This window comes from Calonectris borealis, chromosome Z (assembly GCF_964195595.1).
Source record: "Calonectris borealis chromosome Z, bCalBor7.hap1.2, whole genome shotgun sequence".
Lineage (NCBI taxonomy): Eukaryota > Metazoa > Chordata > Aves > Procellariiformes > Procellariidae > Calonectris > Calonectris borealis.
The window spans coordinates 62,040,207-62,062,261 of NC_134352.1; the positions used below are offsets into that span (position 1 = coordinate 62,040,207).

Below are 22,055 nucleotides of genomic sequence, written 5' to 3' on the forward strand. Positions count from 1 at the left end.
CAAGGCGCAGGAGAGCTTGTGGAGGACAGGCGCGTGGAGGCACGCTCAGTAATCCTCCCGGCCCTCTGAAGATTGAAAGAACCACAGCTGGAAGACCAAACCTAGCCTGGGATTTCAACCTTCAGGAAAGATCTGAGATTTTTTCCAGGTGGTTCACACAAAAGCAAGAGAACAACCAGATGCTGAGGGTAGGCAGAGTGACCAATTTAGAAATATCAATAGAATTAGGACTGTAAGGTGTTTAAATATGTAAAACAACAGGAATAAGCTCACTGGCTAGCCTGTTGCAGATGGGATAAGTAGTAATGGGTTTCTATTGCAGAAGTGGAGATTTGGGAAAATGAAGCACAAAATAAAGTGCCTGGGGGAGAGATGTGGTCTAACACCAGGCTAGAGAGACAACTGGTAAGAACACAATTCCTTCCCTTGAGTGCAACCAAGGAGGCGGTGTGGATAGGACCTCTCAACCACCCTTCTCCTCCAAGTCCACGGTCCTTCATCCATCAGAACTGATTCAATCAAGAAAACAAGTGCACCGTGGTAAGATGCGGAGCACTGATTCATCATCCCATGGATGCTGAAGGGCATAGGTCCTGGACCGCCCTGCATCACTACTTGCTCTCATCTCTCACTTCCTCCGCCAGCACCTGCACTTGCTGAATCTTTCCACAAGCCAAATTTAAAGGAGTTTGTGAAGGGGTCTGAGGAGTGCCAGGCAGCCAGCAGCTAAGAGAAAAGTTAAGACCATTCCACTTCTTACCTCCCCACCACCAGGCACCAATGGCAATTATCTAACTGCCTCTCGTAGCTCTAAGTGATCTGTCACCCTTTGGGAATTGCTTCTGGCAGTGCAGGTCTTTGGGAGGGCTCCTCTCAATGTCCACATCTTCATCTGCGTCCCACTGCCCCACCACAGCTCCTGATGCCGACCCCGTGAGCAGAGCGGCTCTCCGCTGCCTGCACTCACCGTGGGGAGACGGGCAGCCTTCAGCCGCCTGAAACACGAGGGGAATTCATCCAGGAAACCCCGCAAAAACACCACTACGGGCACCTAAAGAGCCGAGCTTTACAGACAGGCACCCCCGCTGCACCCGTATCCCCCCCCGCAAGCGCTGCTGTTATTTTAACGCGTCAACTGCCCGGGGGAGCGCGGCTCCCCGCAGGCTGACCCTGGAGAGCGCCAAGCTGCGGCGGAGGGATGCGGCACCCCGGCCCGCTCCCGGCCCGCGCTCTCCGTCCCCCGCGGAGGGCCGTCACCACCCCGGCCCCGCGGGGCGCTCCCCCGGGACACCGCTCCCCACTCCCCGCGACGACCGTCGGAGCGCCCGGGCGGGCCCCCAGCGCCGTCTCCCGGGGGATCCCCCCGCGCCTCCCGCCCGGTGCAGGGCGGCTTGCGGGGCCCGCGCCGCCCGCCGCGCACACCTGCCGCGCTCCCGCGCCCCCCCAGCCCCCTACCTGGCCGGCGCAGCAGGGCGCGGACATGCCGGCGGCGCGGGGCGGCCTGCCTCCCTCGCTGCCTCCCTCATGCGGCAGCGGGCAGGGCTGGGCAGGGCAGGGCAGGGGAGCGGCGGGGCGCCGCCGCCGCGGGCGGAGCGGCACCGCCTCTGCCCGGCTGCCGGCCGCGACGCCCCCGGCCCGGCCCCGCCGCCCGGCTTCCGCTGTCGTCAGCCTGCGCGGCGGGGGGGCCGGGCCGGGCCGGGCCGGGCCAGGCGGCGGCTCCGCGCCGTTTCCGCGCCGCGGAGCGCCGCGCTGCCGCTGTTGCTGCTCCGCCCGGCGGATCTGGCCAGCCGGGCTGCCCCCCGGAGGCCCGCCTTCCCCGGGGGAGGGGACGCCCTCCGAACCGGGAGCCCCACGTCCGCCGGTGGGGAGAGCAGCCGTCGTGCCGCTGCCCCTCGGCTGAAGGCGCCCGCGCCTTTGTCTTGCACGGCAGCCGGTGCAGCGCCTTTGGACTTTCCCATTCCGCTCGCCCGAGCCGCAGCAGTGCCGTCTACAGCTCTGCCATTCAGATGGAATCCCTGCAGGAATGCCCCCCCGGGCTGCCCTGCTCTCACGGATACTGCTGAGATCGCTTGCCTGCTCATACACCCTTTAAAACACCTGCTGCTTAGTAGCTGGAATTTAACCACCTCACTGAATAAGACAAATAAACGTAGGGATCTTAAAAGACCAGGCGTCAAGTGTAAGTTTAACCCTGCAATGCACCAACCTTCGGTTCAAACTGCTTTGCTGCATCCCATGGCCCCTGCGCTGCCCGCGCCTCCATGGAAGAGTCGTGTTTGTTTGAAGGACGGCTTGAGGGCTCTGCTTTCCTAACAGGAGCTGAGATCTTCCCTGCTGTTCCCGAAATACCTTCTCCAGCATCAGTTGCTAGGAATCAAGTGCAGCACTAGGCAGTAGCTGAGCATTTCTCAGCTCCCTGTGTGATGATGGGGTATCTTTGCTATTGCAGACAAAGCCTCCAACAGTAGCAATGGGGGTCTCTCTGAAAAGACCCCTCACCTTGTCTGCTTTGTTGCCTCTCTGTGTGTGCGTGTGCTATAATACTTAAGATAACCATTTGGAACTTTATTTCTAGTCTCAAAATGCCCTAGCTTTAGGAATTCAGAGCGACTAAAAGGTATTAAACTGCATTCGGGTACATACATGTAGATAATGTAGCTACACGTACCAAAAAGGACATTGGTATGGATCGCAGGATGTGTTGCGTAAAACCCCTTCCTCTTTCCTCCTGTGTGCAAACAAACAGAAAGTCGAGGCTTTAGGAAGCAGATCATGTGATGAATCGGCGTTACATAATTCGGTGTTATACTGGGGACCAAAGAGACCGGCATTACCATAAAGGTACAGTTTATAAAAAGCAGACGTGCTTTATTTTTAATGGTGCTCTAACATCTGCATATACTCAGTTAGAGATGGGGTATTTACCACTGTTATAAGATTGATTCTGTCAGCCAGATGGTTATTTAGCTGCAAAGGACACCAGCTGGTGGGTATCCCAGAGGATCCCACCACAGTTCAATGCGCCGGATGCCCCTGCTCTGTAGGAGCAGCAAAAGCCCCAACCTCAGGTGAGGACTGGGGGTAGGCGTCTCTACACACCTTGCAGCTCCTCTCCCCAGAGGCAGGGTGAAGAGAAAGAATCAAGAATTGAACAACCGACAGGAAAGCAGTGTGGCCAGTGAACAGGCAATGGAAAACCGCTGAAGTTTTCAACTTTGAAGATTAGTCAGGTTCTTGAAGCATGTGGTTAAGACACAGGAACATAAGCATCACAGCATAGTAAGAACTCAGCAAAACTGCGTTCACCTTCTGTTTGTGTTCCAGTCTTCTCACACAATCATGACAAGCTGCCTGGTTAGGCTTTGCTTAATTTCCACATCTGCAATATCAACTCAAAACATGAAGGAGTATCTGAGGTTCAGTTTAAAAATGAAACTGTCTTGCAAAGAGAGACTGGTGAAGGTGACATACAGGTATGATGGAAGAGTACACCCACATCAGCATGTCTGCGATAGCAACAAGCCTTCACTGGGTGGGGAACACCATTAATTCACTGCTCCATGCAGGTCTGTTAATGCCAGCACCATTATCACTGACACAAATAAATCCAGCCTTCTTAAAAGGAGCAGAGCTCTGTAACGGACTTTCCAATCAGTTAGAGCACCCCAGAGCCCCTGGGATGTGCGCCTTGGCTTTTTAAGTGAAAAATTTGTCACCAGAAAGGCTTGAACTTTCCTGCTGTGTTGCTGGCAAGCGGGCTAATAGCAAAGCAATGAGCAGATGTTACTGCATGAGAAGAACTGTCACTCTGAAACTATCCATGCGTTTAGAATAAGGTTTGCCCATCAAATACATCTTCTGAAATCAGAAAAGGCTGTTGTGTTCCCCTAATCTGATTTACTGGCCAGAAATCTTCAACCAGTAATTCCTGCCTTGAACTGTTCCTTTTGGTGGGGTAAAGTGTGCCTCTTTGAAGTGATGCTAATGCTGGCTTAGGGCTTTCCAGTGACGGGGAATCCATAGCATCAGTAGAGAAAGGCAAGATGCTTTGGCCTTGCTTTGTATAAGGAATTTTACAAACATAGATTTACAGAGATTTAATGAGTCAGGCAGAATGGGGGCAAGAAGTGGCCCCGTGGTAAGTAAGACAGCGAAGGAGTACCCAGGAATGGAGTTAAAACTCTGGTCTCAGTTCAGGTGCTGGGGAGTGAGGAATGAAGGAAAGTGTTCGGTTAGAAGTTGTAACCATATGGCACTTCCCAGAAAAAATCCTGGTAAGAAGCCAGTTGTGCCCTGGGAGCAAGCCACTCTCCTCACTTAGTGCGTAGGCAAGCAGAGCAGAGTAGCGGAACCTGAAGCCCCAGAAGCATGTCACTGACCCACTTACCTTCAGGCAGCCTACAAAACTCTGCCTGCAAGATATCCAGCCCCGTTTCATACACACCAGTGACCTTCTGCGGCACATCAGCTTTGCTCAAGTCACCAGGAAAGGCATTACCCTTGGATCCCAACTGCAGTTTCACTTGCAGATGTTGCACCTTTACATGCATCCACTTTACTCATTCCCAACTCATTTCTACGTGCATTATTGTAACAGAAGCAGAGGTTCTCACTGTGCCCCTTCGCTGTGAGAACAATACAGCGTTACTACCTCTATAGAGAACTCAGAAGACGTTAGTGGTGAAGCAGAAAGCTTTTTGGCATAGTACAAAGAAATCATAACTTACCAGGAATGCTCGAGGACTCTCTGCTTCCTCAGTACTCGCATAGTATGAACCAGCTCAGTGTATTTTAGGGTAAGAGTATTAGGAATTGTGCCGTTTTGTTCACACCTTCTGAAATGAAGCTGCAACTTGGAACAATGCTTTCCATGTTTTGTAATTTCAAGATTTTTCAGTAATGAAAGGATTTTGGTTTGTGCCAACTGGCAAAGAGAAGAGCACAAAAAGTCTGCATCCAATGAGAAGCAGAAATCTACCACTTGGCTGTTTTTCAGGTGAAATGAAATATAGAAAATCTTTCCAAATGCAAATGCAATCAGAAGGAAAACGAAACCAGATTGTTACACATCATGGTGGCCACTTAGATAAAATTAGTTCATTTTTATAGTGTAAATTTAGACTTTATATGCCTGTTAAAATACAAAAGATGTGAAATTGCTTTTTAGGTAAATGTAGGTTTTGCTTGAGCCCAGCAATTAGACATCAGTCAAAAATGTGGTTAAGGAGGGGAAATGTCTATGCACCTGGATGCACGTGTTCTGGAAACCACCATGCAGATCCAAACTGAACCTCTTACACAGCTAATGACCTAACTGCTGTGATGTTTTCTGGAATAGTTTCCTGTGGAAAAGATATTCCAGTAAAGGGGAGCACCATGCAAAGGTCTGATTGGACAGCAAAAATAATTTATTTACCACCTAGGATTTTCACTTGTGTGTGACTACAAGACCATCCCCGTCTCACAGTCTAGGTGGCTGCAGGCCATAATAAACTCGTGACTTCCTCCGTTCTTTTTCCCAAGTATGCGCCAGCACCTGTATTATGGACTGCTTCTCCCCAGATCCTCTTAGGTAGCTGAGGGTTTCCAGAACCTTTGGATATCTTCCAAAAGCCAATGTATCCAGGAATCGTGCCAGGACCAGGTGCCACAGCACAGTATAGCCCAGCTGTAGACCTGACAAAAAGCAAGTGGGAATAGGCCACTGAGACACAAAGGTGCACCATGAGAAGTTGAAGCATCTCAGAGGTCTTTCAATGCTTGGCTCCGTATAGGAAGCCCGACGGCAGGGCATGGCCCGTGCCAGTATTTGCCAAGAGCACCACGTCTCCAGTTACTCTTTTAGCTCAGAGTTTTTGGCCACTACACCTTACTTATTTGACTCTCCAGTTGCTACTCTGCTTAAAAATAAATAAGCACAATACAGTAATGGCTACAAAGAGTCCAACGACAGTTAGAAAAAAAATGTAACTTTTATGTTGTCTTTTGATGTTTGAGCTTTTAGGATCTAAGTGTTTAAGCTGTTGTCAGCCTCTCTAGGGATGGGAGACCATCTCCCAGCAGCAGCTTTCAGAAAAGTATCAGCTGGCTTGGGATCTAGTACAGACTTATATACTATAGTATTTGTTACTGCTATAATCGGATGATCACCTTCAAGGTCGTGTGTGGAGGTGCAGGGAGGCACACAGAGCAACTATAATAGCAAAGAGAGCACTGAATGATCTGCCAGTGCAAGGCGAGAGCAACCTGCAACTATCGATCTCTGAGATGGGGCTGATGACAATCAGTGCATGTGGGGCCAGACACGCACATGTAACTGGCCCTTCCAGAATATCAGGTTGGTCATAATGCTAAATGGTGGTATATCTAGATCCTTATTAGTGTTCCGTAATTCACACTAATCTTTTCTAGCTGGTAGCAGTTATTAAAAAAAAAAAAAAAAAAGAAAAAAAAAAATCCATGCACTTAAGTAGTCAAATTGGGTTACATTCTGATCAAATGAAATGTTTTAAATCACTTGTTGGACTTGAAAAAAAGCATTTAATAGCATTTGAAGATTTTAGTATTAAAAAACCCACAGGGCTGGTATTTCCAGGCAAATTTGCTTTAAAAAACCCTTTTATTTTGAGAATGATAGTTTAAAAAACTGGTTGCTTAGTTGTTTTTTCACTCCAATGTTAATTCAAAGTGGATTAAAATCTGCAGTGTCTATTAAGGAAATGCACCAACTAAACCCTTCTGCGTAGGTTAATTTTTGTAATCAAAGTACAGAAGAGTAATACTACACAGCTTTGCACTGAACTCTAGAGGTGCTGCATTTGCACGCTCTTTGTTGACCCTTTTTAGCACGATACCATGTAATGCCAATTACAAATGTCACTCTTTCTGACCTCTCAGTGTATGCAGTATAGCTTTTCATTCCTAAATCAGGATTTTATTAAATGATGTCTCAGGTTTCTTAATCACAGCTAATACCTTTACCTTACAAATAACTGACACAGACATTTAACTCGGGTGACACTAAGGAAAGACTGTGCTAGGAAAAAAGGAGACAGCAGCGTTTCCCAGCACATTTACACATTTCTGACATTCAGGTAACCAACCAGCAGCAGGCTTGAGGCACTAAGTCATACTGGAGTTAATGAGTGACAGATGGAAGAAAGGAAGCCTGCATGCCCCCGATTTACTAGATGAGGGCAATATAAAGGGTCTTATTAAAGAAGTTCTACAAGAATATGAAGTTAAGCAGGCTCAAGCTGCATGCTGAGAGACAGCCCAGTTCTCCATCCTTACAAGGAGCTTCAAGCTGGCAGAGTGATGATTCTCGGAGAGGCAAGTGTTAGGATCAGAGGCAAGTGTTAGGATCAGAGCGTTGTTACCACATCCAACCATCTGCCTTATTTCTCTGTCAGACACTGCCTCTAGTGGCAGGGAAAACTCATCCAGTTGTAAATCAGCGTTTCAACCCTGCAATTAAGTCTGATAAGATTAAGATCGGTTTCTACCATCATATATAAAGATAAAAACCATGTGGCACTGTCTTTCTACACACTGTTGACTTCCTTAGGATGCTGATGTGAGAAAACCAGAGGAAGCTCCTGAATATATGTGTAAGTTTCAAGTAGCAAGAAAAAGACAGTTTTACATCTGTCAACCCAGTAGTAGACTTTGTCAGAATTGCCAAATTGCAATACTTTATTAGTTATCTGTTAAATTTCGTCAGTGAACTTTTTCCGTTTAAGAGAGAGAGAGGGATTCATTCACAGGTGGCAACTGCATGCAGAACGGCATAAGTATTCTTTCAGGATACTTGCCTACCAGCCTGGCCCAACCTGGAGGTTTCCCAAAACGAAAGCACATAGCTCACAACCTATTGTCCAAGTCAGCTTAGTGTAACTGTCAGTGTCCCTACTGAAGTGACACAAATATCTTGTAATAGGCAGTAAACCACATTCCACTAATGCTTTCTAATTCAGAGTGAAATGCCCCCTCTCCTCCTCCCTTCTCTGCATAACTCTTCTGTTCTTATCACAGTAATGAATGCTGTTAGTGTGAAGGTTTCTGGGCACAATTTGAGCCAAGAGCACTAGAGGAGACGGTCACAACTGATAGCTTCTTGGCTGACCATACAGCAAGCCTCTCAGAAAACCCTCGTGCAGGACCTGCCGGCCTGTAGATTTGATTCTTTGGAAAGAACCCTCCCTGTCCAACCCCCTGTCCTTTTATTTGAAAGAGTAAGAATTTCTAAAACGAAACAAAGAGAAATTTTCTGAGTAAGTTGCTCACGAATAGAAATAATAATAAAAAAAAAACCAACTAGAATTGACCACAGAAATGATATGAGGCTAGTTCAATAGCATCAAAACTGAGATTTTATTCCAGCTCTACTTGGGGAAGCTTGAAAATGAGAAATTGGCATTATAGGATGAACAAAGTTTGGCCAAGTGGAGTTCTCAAGCTAGTGAGAACAGAGCTGCTTCTGGAGCCTTCCTGGTAATAGTGGTGGGCTACAGGAGGAACAAATCTAATTCCCAGCAGGTCTTTGGGAAGACTAGAATCAACAGAAGATTCTCCTAGGCAGTGCTGTATTTTGGAGCCAAAAAGAGACTGCAGCCATGCATGTCTTTTCCCCAGCTTCTCTCACTACTGGATATCAGCAAGGTGTATGTCAAAACACAGCCTGCCAAAAATGTTCAAAGCACTCAGTTTAGCTCTCTGAGAAGTTTCTCCATCTCGACCTGACAAGCTACATCCAGACCTATCCCTGTTTTATCGTGTGATTTTATTACAGCCATATGGAGAGAATACCTCACCTCAGAGATGAAGTTGACATAGTTGAGTATGAAATGCAAGGGGGAACAGAGGGATTCAAAAAGCAGGCCTAACTATAGCCTTTTTTGTAACAATCCCTCCCTTCTCTCAGAGAAGCAAATGAGTATTAAAAGGTCAGAGGTGAAACCTGCTCTGTAGAGGAATCATTACATTGGAGCATAAACATTTGTGCATCAGAAGAAATGGCTGAGTAGGAGTTAAGTGAGCAGTGTACATGCAGTAAGTCAAGAGAACAAGAACACTCACAGGTGTGAGGCAAGAACAAACACAGGTAAAAGCAAAGAACTGTCAGTGCTGCCTGGAGTGCTGACAGCATCAAGGCCACACCATGGATAAGAGCATACCACAAATGCAAAGCAACGACTGTACGTTACAACTCAGTCTGGCTCTGAGCCTTCTTTGTCAAAACAAAAAGGCTGCAGGGATCACGCAGTGTTGGCACCAATCAAGAACCAGGGAGACAAGATGAAGGTGTGATAGCTAGCAGTCCTTGTTCTCCATGCCACCACAAGTAATCCTGGTATCTGTGAGAAAATGAAATCAGTTTTGTTTAAAACAGAGAGCACCTTCCTCTTCTGTATTGTGTGCTCATACAAGGAGTTTTGCTATTATTTATTGTTGCAACAAAGTGGAAGGAAGAAAACAAAGTTTTAATTCAATTATATAAACAGTATCAGTACAATGCACAGAAGTTAGTCAAATTCCATTAAGTCTCAAGGTAAGAGCCATCAAGTTTGCGAAGAGGAGTACTAACCTTTCAGGAAGAAACAGCAGTAACTCATGATAAAAAGGCGGTAAGGGCAGAAGAACTGTCTCAACCCAAGAGAGAAGGAATTTAGATTACGTTCCAGTTTGCACAACTGTACATCTTAGACCTTTGCACAAGCATGCACATTGCAGGCTCAAGACAAACCATCCTTGATTGTTGGGGTTCTGAACAGAAGCCAAGTAGGTTGCAGCAGCTGTACATTCAATGAGTTGGTGTGATAAAAGACAGATTGTCAAAGCTGAAGCATGATTAGCATGATATAAAGCTTACAAGGTAACCAAGTCACAAATTAAACGGTATTTAGATGACTAATTGCATATGATTGCACAGTAAGTTATATTCACCAGCAGTCCCAAATATTCCTTCCAGAGTTCTGATCTAAGTCACAAAAGTTAAATCAGACTATCCAAAAGCTTGAGATAAAGAAAAAAATATTGTGCTGATCCTTCTTCTAATCTTACCTTACTCTTTGACATACATAGACTTTGTCTATGCACAACACCACCATTAAGAGCAAGGCAGTTTTAGTCCCCGACACAGGTGGCTTCATTCATGAACTCGGCTGAAAACAAGACTTACTGTATACCCTCACAGTATAGAACAGACCCCAACCGTACATGCAGTGCACAGTATGCCAGATGAATTGCAGTGTGGGAGCTAGAAGGGAACAGCTCCTGAACTTATATAGAAGCATTGTTATTTTTGAGCATCTGCTGCGGTAAACACATGACTCGAAGTGTACAAAACAAGTAGCCTTGGTCACAAAATATCCTCTCTCACAGTAACTGTTCTCTGTACATTCAAACACTGCCCATCTAACTCAGTACCTACTCAACAACTTTTGCCAAGAGGAGCTTGCCTAGAGGATTGCTACTTGTTCTACTGGAAAAGGTTTCCTTCAGGAAAGGGTATCGTCTAGGCACACGCAGCATTTGAGAAGAAGTGAATGGTGTTACTCTCAAAGCAGAGCTGACAGAATACTTAAAATTGTTACTGCCATGCAAACTGTATTTGTTATACTCAATAGTGAGGGTACTGCATTTTTCAGTGAGTATCTGTTTTAGGAACTGAAGGTTTCTAGCCTTTTAAGTCCAGTCAGAATGCTGCCCTAGATAAGTTCAATGCAAAAAAGCTTACAGTACTCCTAAGTCTCTCTTCCCTATTCAGACTAACATTTTTGTACATATGACCTCGAGAAGTAGGACTGCAGTTCTCTTAATCCCCCAACCTGCATTCAGGATGATGAAGTTTGATCACACAGACAGTAAAAAAATGCTGTAACTAATGTTATTTGATAAACATTTTCTCTACACTGTCAATTAGATCTTAGTGGGAAATTTAAGTTTAATTTTCGACTGCCAACAACCAATACAGAACACAGTAGGGTACTGGGAGACTAGTAACTGTTCTCCCTCACATTGGCTCAAGGTAGCAGTAAAATGAAGTAACACAGGAGCAAGAAGATGGTTGCTCTTCCTCTACAAGCCTCAAAGTCTTCTACTAATGCACTTGCCACATACATTAGAAAACAGAATGCTGAAAGCGGTTCACAGGTGGGATAATGACAATGGCTCACCGGGTATCTCTGAGATCCACTGCACAGCAGGGGTGGGCATGCGGTTAAGCTGCATCAACAGCACCTACTGGCTTGTTTCTCTCCATTTCAGAAGTTTGGTTACCCAGCAGCCACTCTGCAACACAGCCATGCTGGAAATCAGGCAACAGAGCTGAGCCCAGTATCTGCACTATGAATTGTTCAACAGCCACAGGTTGACAGGAGGGCTGGTATAGTTTTCCCAGCTGGATCTCCCTCCATCTCTTATTGCAATCTTGAGGCTGTGAAGGAAACAGTATTTATACCCTCTCAGATAATTTCTCCTGAAAGACTGAAGTCTGCAGAAAACCCCAATACTTCATATTCAATCTGTGCATCATACTGTTTTCAATGTAGTGGATGTGTCCTTGGAAAGTCTTAATGCATGACTGCTGAGAGAGCACATGCAAACTCATTTGTTAATACATTGGCATATTAATTTGAACAAAAAAGCATCCTGCCCTTCCCTTATAACCATACATTTTTTCCAAAATTTATTATAGGGCTGGTAGACAATCATATGTATATCTAAGCTCCAGGTGAGAAGAGTTATTTGTAGTTTTCCTCCTTAGGGTGTGCATCTGTACAGGATAGCACGTGATTCAGCAAAAAGGTTCTGCAAAATTAGTCTGTGTAAATCTGTAGCCAGCAAGCAGTTTTGACAGCTACTACCTCAAAGCACGAGTCAAAGTAACGAGACAGCAAACCAGAGAAAGGAATCTTCTTGTTTTGCTTAAAAACACTTTTATTCAAAAAAAGAAGTAGGGTTAATGAAACCTCTGTTTCAGTAAGGAAATATTAAATTCACATTTTACATATGAAAATATTACAAAATAACCATCCAGTGACTATTACAGCGTTTTTTTCAATGGTTGGGACTCGGGCCATTTTCACTCATTTTCATCCACCATCCACAGCAATCAAAAAATCAATTTTTTTGGTAATCCTGAAAAGTGTAAATCACATTGTTACCAAAGTAAAGGGGTCCAACCCCCTCCTCAAGGTTTTAGTGTTCGTTTGATACTGTTCTTGAGATACATCTACTCTGAGACGCTTAATGCTGTTTGCTGCAGTGGCAGTACATGATGACTTTTCCCAATGAATCTGTGAAAAAGTGCTAGAATCAAAGCTCACTTGAATCAGCACACGTACTTTAAATGAGTCCCAAATTCTGTAATTAAGTGTTAACTGCATTTAGAATACATGTAAGTATGTCTCTTTGTTGGTATAAAAAGCTAGCCAGTTAATTCTACTTTTAAACCTAACAAAGGCAAGCTATTCTAAGGCTTAACCCTGCCCCACCACACATACACTCTTAATGATTTTTCTTAACGTGCTGTCCCTAGCCAGCAATAAGCTGTCTGCAGGAAGTAAGAGCACTTCTAGTCTCTGCCTCATTCTTTAACCACGTCTTTGTTTAGTGTCAGCTGTAGAGATAATGAGGGCAGCAGTACTTCTCTGATTCTATTCCAGATCTTGTCCTCTCATTTCTTCATATGCTACTTATTTATAATGTAGGTAGAATAAACCGTAGCTGCCTTCTGGGATGGATATGAAGCTTACTATGAAAGGATCCAACTGTTTTTGCCTGCCCTATAGGCAGAGGTGTCCTCTAAAATACACTGACATTGAATCACACCCATGAACTTTAAACGAATGCCCAAACAATACAAATTCTTAACCTTAGATATAAATAGAATGGTATTTTTTTTTCCAAACCGATGTAGAATAGTTCTGAAATTAGATAGATTTCTTACACTGTGTTAACTCAGGAAAAAGTTTAGTGCTGTATCTTTTATACTCTCTGTTTTGCGAACCTATGGTTATGTAGAAGTGAAATTAATAGGACTAGAAATTGGTGTTCTGGGGAAGGAGTGCTGCTTTTGATTAAGTATTTGCCAGAGGGAGGAAGATGGATGTCATCGTAGCATCAGCATCTCCACATACCTCACTGATGAGAAATAGGTGGTAGCAATAGCTAGAAATGATGCATGCTTAATACTTTTCACAAGCAGTCATCCATCTAGCGATAGTTCTCCCCTAAAGAGAGAAGCTGTTTTTTGAGAAGTACAGCTGCTGCACATTTAAGTTTGGTGAACATGCCCCACAGGCTACAGGGTTTTGTTCTTGTGAAAAAGCAGCACTTAAAGGGATAGCACAAATTCTTTCTCCTGGCAGCCAGCCCCCAGTGCTAACATTTTATAAGAGGGCACCCATCAGTAATCACTCAGTTCATTCTGCTGAGTTCCAGAGTGCTACCTCAACAGGGCTAACGGAATAAGAATGTACTATGCAGGACGCAAGCACAGGCCAGCCTAAGAACTTCAGGGGATGCAACTTATTTTTCTTTGAAATGACTTTTGCACATTTTCACCCTCAATAGCAATAAAAACATGCTGTGCTTCAAATTTTATTTAAACAAAGACTGTAAGATTGTTCTTCCAAACCAATATTCAGTTTTTAACTTTAGATGATAACGCCATGTAAGGATGTCAAATGAAATCCAGGGTAGCAGATTTGCTAGTTCTAACATTGTCTCTCTCCTTTAATGTTCATTTGCACTAGAGGATCTACCTTTGAGATCCTCTAGTTCTGTCAGCCCAGCTAAGGCAGTAACAGAACATAATGGAAAATCCACATCAGAAAATCGATTATGTTTCCATTTCCACTCAGTGGAAATGACACTGCTTTTTATACTGGTACTCAAAAGTCTCAAAAAGTAATGCTGACTTCCTAAATGCCTTAGTTATAGCCAATCTCAAAACTCCTGGCATTTAACACACAAGTCTGATTTCCTCTTGCTAAAGATGAGACTTTCAGAAAGATGTTAAAGCCATTAGTGTTCTAGCTTGATACAGCTCTGGAAACTCTGCTCATTGTCAAATGCAAGACTTCAAATAGTTAAGTCACAGAACTCAAGGAAGCATTTCTTTCTCTTTCCTGTCCTTTAGTTAATAGGCATATTTTAGGGCACGTACTCCAAAACATTAATCACAGACCCTCACATGGTCCTTGCAAAAGGAGCTAAAAAGCTTGAATTAATTACCTAAGCTATGGTAACTTGACAAGTCCCCACATGTCAGTTGATCCATGATACTGGGGTCGGCAAAGAGCATGCAAATAGTCAACTGATTAAGTTTTTCTTTGATATTAGAATCTTAAACTAGTGAACTAATGCATTTTACTTTTAATTTGACAAAGACCAAGACACAACAAGTTAAAGTGCCTAAAAAGTATGTTAAACTCTAATAATGTAGCTGTCTCTCTGAATGCAAGAGGAAATGCACTTTCATGGAAGCATCTCCATTCCAAAAACTCTTGTATCAAAACAGAGTCTCATACTGGCAATAACAAAAAGCTGATGTTAACCTGACAGCTGCTATCTATTCCAGCTGTTGAGATGACCAACTCCAACTTTAAGAACCGATATTTGCCGCTCTACTAGAAGGTCTGAGTAATTTAGTGTCAGATACAGGTCTTGAGCTTTTCTTGCCATGCTACTGTTTGGGGAAGACTGGAGGCTCCATATAGAAGTAAATGTTAGGGAATAGGTTTGCCTTTTAAAAGGGTCACAGAAATGTCCTTAATGTTCCTTACCCAGAGCGGTCTTAACAGTTAACTTGCTTAGTCTAAGAGAGAAAGAGCAGAAATCTCTCTCCTGAATCCAATTTACATTCTCCAGTCTGTCATTTGAAAGAATAACATGCTATATTTCTTTCTCTCTCACCGCCCTCCCACTCCCCCTTTTTGTTTTAAGTGACGTAAAGTTAAGTTATTTCCACCTCAGTAAGATGTCTCAGAAAAAAAAATAAAGGGCATCATAATAGCCTATAATTTACTGGGTAGTACCACACTCCATTACAGAAATTAATAGAATTAGATATTTCTTCTAACAAATAGATTCCTAAGCGTCATAAAAGAGCCTTTTTTGTACCAATTCTGTTAGAACACAGAACTAAGTAATTCTCACCCTAAAGCATTTATCCTAAAACATAAATCATTAAAGGGCTTCAGCTGGTGCTGGTGCCCAGGGATGTAGTCCATTCAGAGAGTTTTTGTTCTGAAACACTGGAAGTATCACATCCCCTCTGAGCATGTAGCTCCTATTTTAAAACAGGTGAAACATTAAGAGGTTACCTTGATCTATTCCTTCTGTTCTTTTCCTTTTTAAATTTAAAAGTGCATTTTGTTGCTCCTTTACAGCTTCTGCAGGACAGTTGGGTCTTGGCAGCTGATTTCCTGGAGTGGGTCCTGGTCGGTTACTGAAATACTTCTGTTTCAATGCCTTAATGATAATGGAAGAAAAATAACCAAGTAATTAGTATAAAGTGTCAGAACACCATCTATAAAGAGGTTATAACGAAATAAAGCACTTGCAATTGGACTACTTGGACACTTTTATATTAGAAGGTGGCCTTGGGGCAAATCAAGATTTTGTGTTCTCAACGACTACCTACAGCACTTTGGTTGTAAGCCAAGAGATAATTTTGTACTGTTATTTTTAACTATTGCTCAGACATCCTAACAAAACTCTAGACTACATTGCAGGAGGTCTTGTACAAACAGCAAGTTTCTAGCTCTGAAGAGCTTACATTCTGAATAGACAGATGAGACAAGAGGATAAAGAAGAAAGTAGAAATAAAGAAAGATTAAAAGAATATATCTGAAGTCTTGATCAGATCCAGGACACTGTTTTGCTAGCTTTTAAGATAGGTCTTTCCCCCAGATTTCTTTAACTGTGCTGTTTCTACACTGTGAACTGTGAGAAAAACGTAGTTTGAATTAGAGCAAAAGACAAATGCTAGGGAGCAGGGTTAATTTCATGTAGTGGAATTACATACCCTATTTTAAGTTTTAGGAATTCCACAGCTTCCATAAGCTGTGGTTAAGGAAAAGAGGCTAAGCTGTCTCCTAGGTAATCATTACCCTTGCTAATGTCAGTTACATGGTATTCAATGCCAGCTATAAATAAAGCCAATACAGTAAGCGCAAGTTCTTTCCTGCCTTAAACTGTGACACTGTCAATAAAAATGCTAGACTTGAAAAATCATATGTTTTCAATATTCAAGTCACCATCCTACAATATGACTTGTAAAATGACTTTATACATACGTACTAGTACAGAGGTGTCCCAAGCATAGTGGAACTAAATATTTGGAAACTTATATTGAAAGTTCTTAAAGATGGTGACCAAAAAAAACCTGAATGTGCTCTGAAAAACTCTTCTAGTAAAAAGATGCATAACACATGCACTAATCCCCTGGACTGGGATCTGCCTTGTCTAACAAGCCATGCGGGAGTCCTGGCCTTAAGGGGACAGCTGTTTCTTGCATGCTTCCCTAACAATGTAAGGTGACAGAAATACAGTTTTGAAACTGCCAACTGCTTTATCTTCCTCCTAGCAGAAATCAATATTCTGAACTAGAACATTCTGCAAGATTTTCATTTGAAGTCATTCATTTCTCCCCATCAAGGAGTAGTGAAATTGAGATCAGTTTCACCAAAGTATAACGGAAAAGGATATTCAGATCAGAATGCTGCTTTAAATCACCGCTGAATTTCATGTTAAAAAAGAATCAAAAAAGTTTAAATGAAATTGAAGAAAAGACTCAATGAAGTAATGATGAAAACCTTTCAAGCCCAGGGAATAAGATATGCTATGCTAAGACTTAAGTTTCACGCTTTAGGTGACTGCATTTTGAATGTCAGATATAATGACTGCCTGAAGGCCATGACTCATACACCTTTTAGTTGTCTACCTATACTCTACACTGGGAATGGAGATGATCAGTCAGCATTATTCATGTCTTTCAGAGTTCTCTCTACAAAACACTGGAAATATGTTTCTGCTATTTCATAGACAGAGCTATATGACATTTCATTTCAAACCTGGTTTACTGGCCTCAAAGCACATTTATCTGATATTAACAGTAGGTTAATGAACATTAGGACATAATGCAAATGTACTGTACCTGTGTAGCCGTAACCCTAGTGCAAGGATTAAATGTGAATAAGCCTTGCAGAAGATTGAGCAAATCATCACCAGCTGCGCTGAAGATATGTTGAAGTGGCATTCCAGGGAAAGACTTAAATGTGACATAATCTGGAAGACTCGTCATCCCCTACAAAGACCAAAAATGGAATGTATGTTTTTCAAGTCAGAAACAGTTCAGGCTTTCACAGAAAGGGAACTTCGTATGGCTGTCTTTCAGCAGCAGAAAATTATCTTTCAAAACACCTTGCTAATACATGGTCACTGAAATAAAATAAATGTAGGAACAGTAGGACACACAAACTTTTTTTTTTTTTAATAACTGTTACAGTTGTGTCACACTTTCCCTTTCCAAATGATCTGTCCTTCCCTTGCCTTAGTGGTGACCAGTCCAAAAGGAAAAACTGCTAACAAAGAAAGGAAGTGTGAAAGAACTTTAGAGTGGGTGCAGACAAATGAAGTAAAACTTTTTTCTTTTGCAAACTGACACGGTGGAAGAGACAAAAGAGCCAGTCTGCATTTTCTTCAAGTTAATAATACACTGTCCTCCTTCTCAAAGTTAGCTGATCATCATGAGCATTTTGAGCTATGTTTGAAATGCACAACTGAACCTTTTTATCTGGAGAGTGGAGGGAGGGAAGGAAAACATGCCAAGCAGTTAAACAACAGATGAATTACGTACTTTTTTCTCCTGTAGGTATGAAATCAATCCCATTGTACTCAAATTCTATCATAAAAATGATCTTGTAATAGACAATTATCCAAACATAGTATTTTAATAGTGTTTTAAGTATTTTAAAACTCTAGTCATCATACTTCAGTAAGTTTATCCAACCAAAATAAAAATTAACACTGAAGTGAAAAATGTGCTCAGTCAGTTATAATCTTGACAGTAAACGTTTCAATTCTTGAAATGCATGGGTTTGCAAATTAATTTGGGAATGCATCATCTCTGTCATGCTAGCAAATCTCCTTTTCTCTCCCTTGCCCACCTATATCTTTACTCTTCCTCTCCAAAGAAAGCAGAAATGTCATTGCAAAAATCTTCATGCATTTCATTTAGAATCCCAGAGCAACAAGAGAATTGTGTGGGGCTAGTCGTGCCTTATACGATATTTCTCCATATGGCCATAGCTCCATTTGGTGATCACGCACCATAGCATTCGAGCACCATTCACAGAAAGGAAAAGCAGCACGGAGAGGGAGCAGAGGTGGGATGTGGTGACTGGTTAACAAGTCCAGAGAGTGCTTCCACAACTCAACGACAAAAGAGGACAGTCTGATCAGGGAATTCTGGACCCCCCGTGCCCATCAGCTGGTCCAAGTTGCCTGTCCAAAGAAGCCATGCCCCACTTCCTGTTAGCCTGCCTGATAACCATGGTTATGTAGGTCATCATGCACCCTGACATTAAGTTTAGCCCAGTATTAGTGAATTACTGGATTTACTGTCATCGTGACCCAGATAATGATACTACTGATTTGTATTTGTTACTGCACCATTATTCTCAGATAAACTGTTTATCCCTAAAGCTATTGGTCTGTTGTCTGTTACCATATCCTGTAACTTGGCTGGGCCACCTCTGGTGTCAGAAGTGCGATACGGTACACAGCATCGTTACCTGCCCCAACCTTGTAGTGGGTGCCCTAACTGGTTGTTTTGCCCTGCCCATAGACACCAGATTCTCTGACGGAGGGAAGTACCTGTTTGCTTTTCCCTAGCTACTTTAGTTAGAGAAATTCAGAAAGACAAAAACATGAAGCGGAAGTTACTCTGCCTATTCCTCTTTGCTCACTGTCTCAGAAATACTGAGCATCATTTGACTGCAGCCAAAGCCTGAGCTGTCTCCCTGCAAGAATTAGCTCAAGCCCAGCAGGATACTCAGCCTGCATTTGAAGACAAGACTCTCGCCACTGCCTGTGTTAAAAGTGTGCAGGCTTGCATGGAGAAATTAGAGCACTTCGTGGTGCCCCTGGTGGCAGCACCTGCCCAAGAAAAACTTGACAAGCAGCTGGATGCTACAGAAAAGTGAGTTTCTGCAACAAAAATACATAAAGCTTTACATGTTGACCAAGATGACTGGGAAGGAAATATTTGGCTCAATTTGGATTCAACCGATGATACATAAATTTGTGAAGTCCAACCAGACTTACGAATCCCATCAATTATTGAAATTGGGTACAATGCTAATGGAGGCATTGCAAGTATTCCTACATGCTCTTTCACAAACATACACCTAGTCAAATTAAGCAAGTGCTATCGCAGATCTGTTACTGTGGATTACTTAGCCTGGCTTGCAAATATAAGGTGGGGATGCCACCCAAATTTCAGAATCAGAAGCCCAGACCCTCACTTTAGGGTCTGGAATCTGACTACAAATTCCAGAAAACACAGGCTCTGTGTTTTGGGCATCAACAGTTTACGTTCAAAGAGAAGTGCCCCAAGATGACTGGGGACCCTGGCTATTCCTTGGCCAATCCCACAGATTTAGAACTGAGCATACCTAGGTTGGTTATCAATCATGATTTAGATATAGGCCCTGTGGCAGATGAAGACCTATCATCATCCTACTGAGACACAGTGGTGCCTACTAGTCAAAAAGGGTCCACGCATAGGACATTTAATGTCAATAGGCGCTGGCTTTACAAGTGCAGCACCCAGCCCCACACAGTCCCTGCTATTACAAAAGGTAGTTTCTGCCGTGCCCATTCTGTTTCTTCCCATCTCGCTAAAGATGCAGCTATAGTTACCACCAAACCCTGTTGTGCCCCCATAAGTTAAAAAAACCCCTGTGCCACTGTGAAAGGGCCCTGACCCAAAGCACCTTGAAACATGGAAAGCCTGTTTGGCCCTGGGCATTTCCGAATAGGCAATACACAGTCCCAGCATCAGTGTTACTGGCTCTTGCCAACACCCCGCATTGTGCCACACATTCTCCCATCAGAGGTAAAGGCCCAAGTGCCCCTCCTGCCATTCCATCAGCTGGAGCCTGGAAACCCCAGCCTTGCATTACCCAAACTTATTAGAGGTCCAGTTAGCACTACAGGGGGCTGGTCAGAAGCCACCAGTCCCTCTGAGGTGCTATGGAGGGTGCGGCTTATATGGACTTCCAATCTAGTGCTAGATGTCACCATTAATGATAAATTGTGTTTGCATTGCCTCATTGATATAGGTGCTCAAATTTCTGTCATCATTAGATCACACACCAGAGGGGACCACCTCCCTCATATTGCAGTAGTCTGTGGGTTCACAGAAGCACTCATACCTGTTCCTGTACTCAGAGTCAAGTATGACTTCCCTAACAGGTGTAAGGCCCAAGGATCTGCAGTTTTGGGAGATTCTAACATCTTAGATATGAACCTACTCAGAAGCCAAACCTTCCATGATGCTCAAGGCAACGTATGGTATCTTGGGACTTCTGAAGCAAACCACCTGCTAAGTAAGTACCTCCCCCTACCTCCAGTGACCCACGTTGTTAATTTACAGCAGCACTCTGTACACAAGCCCAAAACCCCATCACCTACCTCCCTTCTCACAGGACTGGAAGAACAGGAAGGAGTCATTAACACCCATGCCCCGTTTAGCAGCCCCATCTGGCCAGTGGGCAAACCCAACAAATGGGTCTTGGCATCCGACTGTTGACTACCGTAGCATACATTCTGCCTCCTCTCTGCTTCATGCAACAGTCCTAATAGCTGCTGAAGTACTCAACACTATTTGCCTTGCTTCTTACCTATGGATGGCAGTTTTGGATGTTAAAGATATGTTCTTCTGGTATCCCATCCACTCAAATGGCCAAGGTCACTTTACTTTTACATGAAATAGCATTCTGTACACCTTTACTGATTTACCTCAAGATTATCACCATAGTTATACCCTTACTCATGGTCTCTTAGCATCAGCTGAAATTTCTTCCACTCCTGATCTCTCTCTTGCTACCAGTATACCCATGACATTCTTCTGGGCAGATCTACACTTGAATCTGTTGCACAAGATATGACCCTCTTAGTTTCAGCCTTGAAAGAACACTGGGATCTTTCTATTCCTCCTTGTAAATGCCACGGTCCTGCCTAGAATATACGAGTCTCCTTGTGTGCCAGTACCAAAAGTATTCCTGAAATCGTCTTGCAATCTGTTTTATCTTCACCTACTCCCTCTTCTAAACACAACCTCCAGAGATTTTAGGCACTTTATAAATTATGGCATGCCCATGTCCCTGGTTTTAGTCAGCTAGTCTATCCTCTGTATTCCTCGCTGCAAAAACATTTCACCTGGGGCTGGAACACAAGTAATCAACAGGTCTTAACCCTTCTCCTAAAAAGTATTCAATAGTATCAATATTTAGGACTCCTCACCCCTACTGGCAGATTTGAACTCAGGGTCCAGTAGAGTGGAAATGGTGCCTGGTGGGAATTGTTCCGGGAAAGAAGTTCCAAGGACCCTACCCCTAAACCAATCCATTTTGGTAGCAAGGGGTGACGAGATGCACAAGCCTTGTACTGTGAATGGAAGCGTTTTCCACTTGCTACCTTTTCTGACATTGACAAACTCCTTGGGGATTGTCCCCTTACACTTAGGGGACTTTACACATCCCATTCTTCATGGCATCCTTCACAACATTCCTTTCCCTGAAGGATGAACTCAATCCATTGCCACTCAATATTGGATTCTTGGTATCCCTGTCATCACTGATGGAGCCCAACCTTCAGGCCCCAACCATTGTATTCTCACCCACCTCGCCTTTCCCATTCTTGTAGCTACCAACGATCACTCAGATCTGCCTATTACAGAAGTCCCTCCTTTCACCATCCCACAGGAGGATGCCTGGTTTACTGATGGCTCAGCAATCCTCTGTAATGCCTGGTTTGGG

At 43.6% G+C, this 22,055-nt stretch overlaps 2 protein-coding genes across 12 annotated transcripts in view; both read right to left on the minus strand.

Annotated features, from left to right (window-relative positions):
* SERINC5 (serine incorporator 5) overlaps positions 1 to 1,600 on the minus strand; it is a 42,480-nt gene extending 40,880 nt beyond the window's left edge. Inside the window, exon 1 of the mRNA XM_075137080.1 lies at positions 1,456 to 1,600. Coding sequence (XP_074993181.1) covers positions 1,456 to 1,482 — 27 coding nt within the window. The 5' untranslated portion in view covers positions 1,483 to 1,600. The remainder of the gene's footprint in view (positions 1 to 1,455) is intronic.
* Positions 1,601 to 6,617: 5,017 nt separating this feature from the next.
* Positions 6,618 to 22,055, minus strand: part of CDK7 (cyclin dependent kinase 7) — a 30,783-nt gene continuing 15,345 nt past the window's right edge. For 5 of the 11 annotated variants that reach the window (XM_075137087.1, XM_075137082.1, XM_075137088.1 and 2 more), the window contains 3 exons: positions 17,168 to 17,317; positions 15,333 to 15,480; positions 9,462 to 11,292 (listed from right to left, as the gene is read on the minus strand). In XM_075137087.1, the coding sequence (XP_074993188.1) occupies positions 11,222 to 11,292; positions 15,333 to 15,480; positions 17,168 to 17,317 (369 nt within the window). In that variant the 3' untranslated portion in view covers positions 9,462 to 11,221. Of the gene's footprint in view, positions 9,357 to 9,461; positions 11,438 to 11,916; positions 12,142 to 15,332; positions 15,481 to 17,167; positions 17,318 to 22,055 lie in introns of those variants that run through there. The other 6 variants (XR_012670932.1, XR_012670931.1, XM_075137083.1 and 3 more) reach the window with 6 other exon arrangements.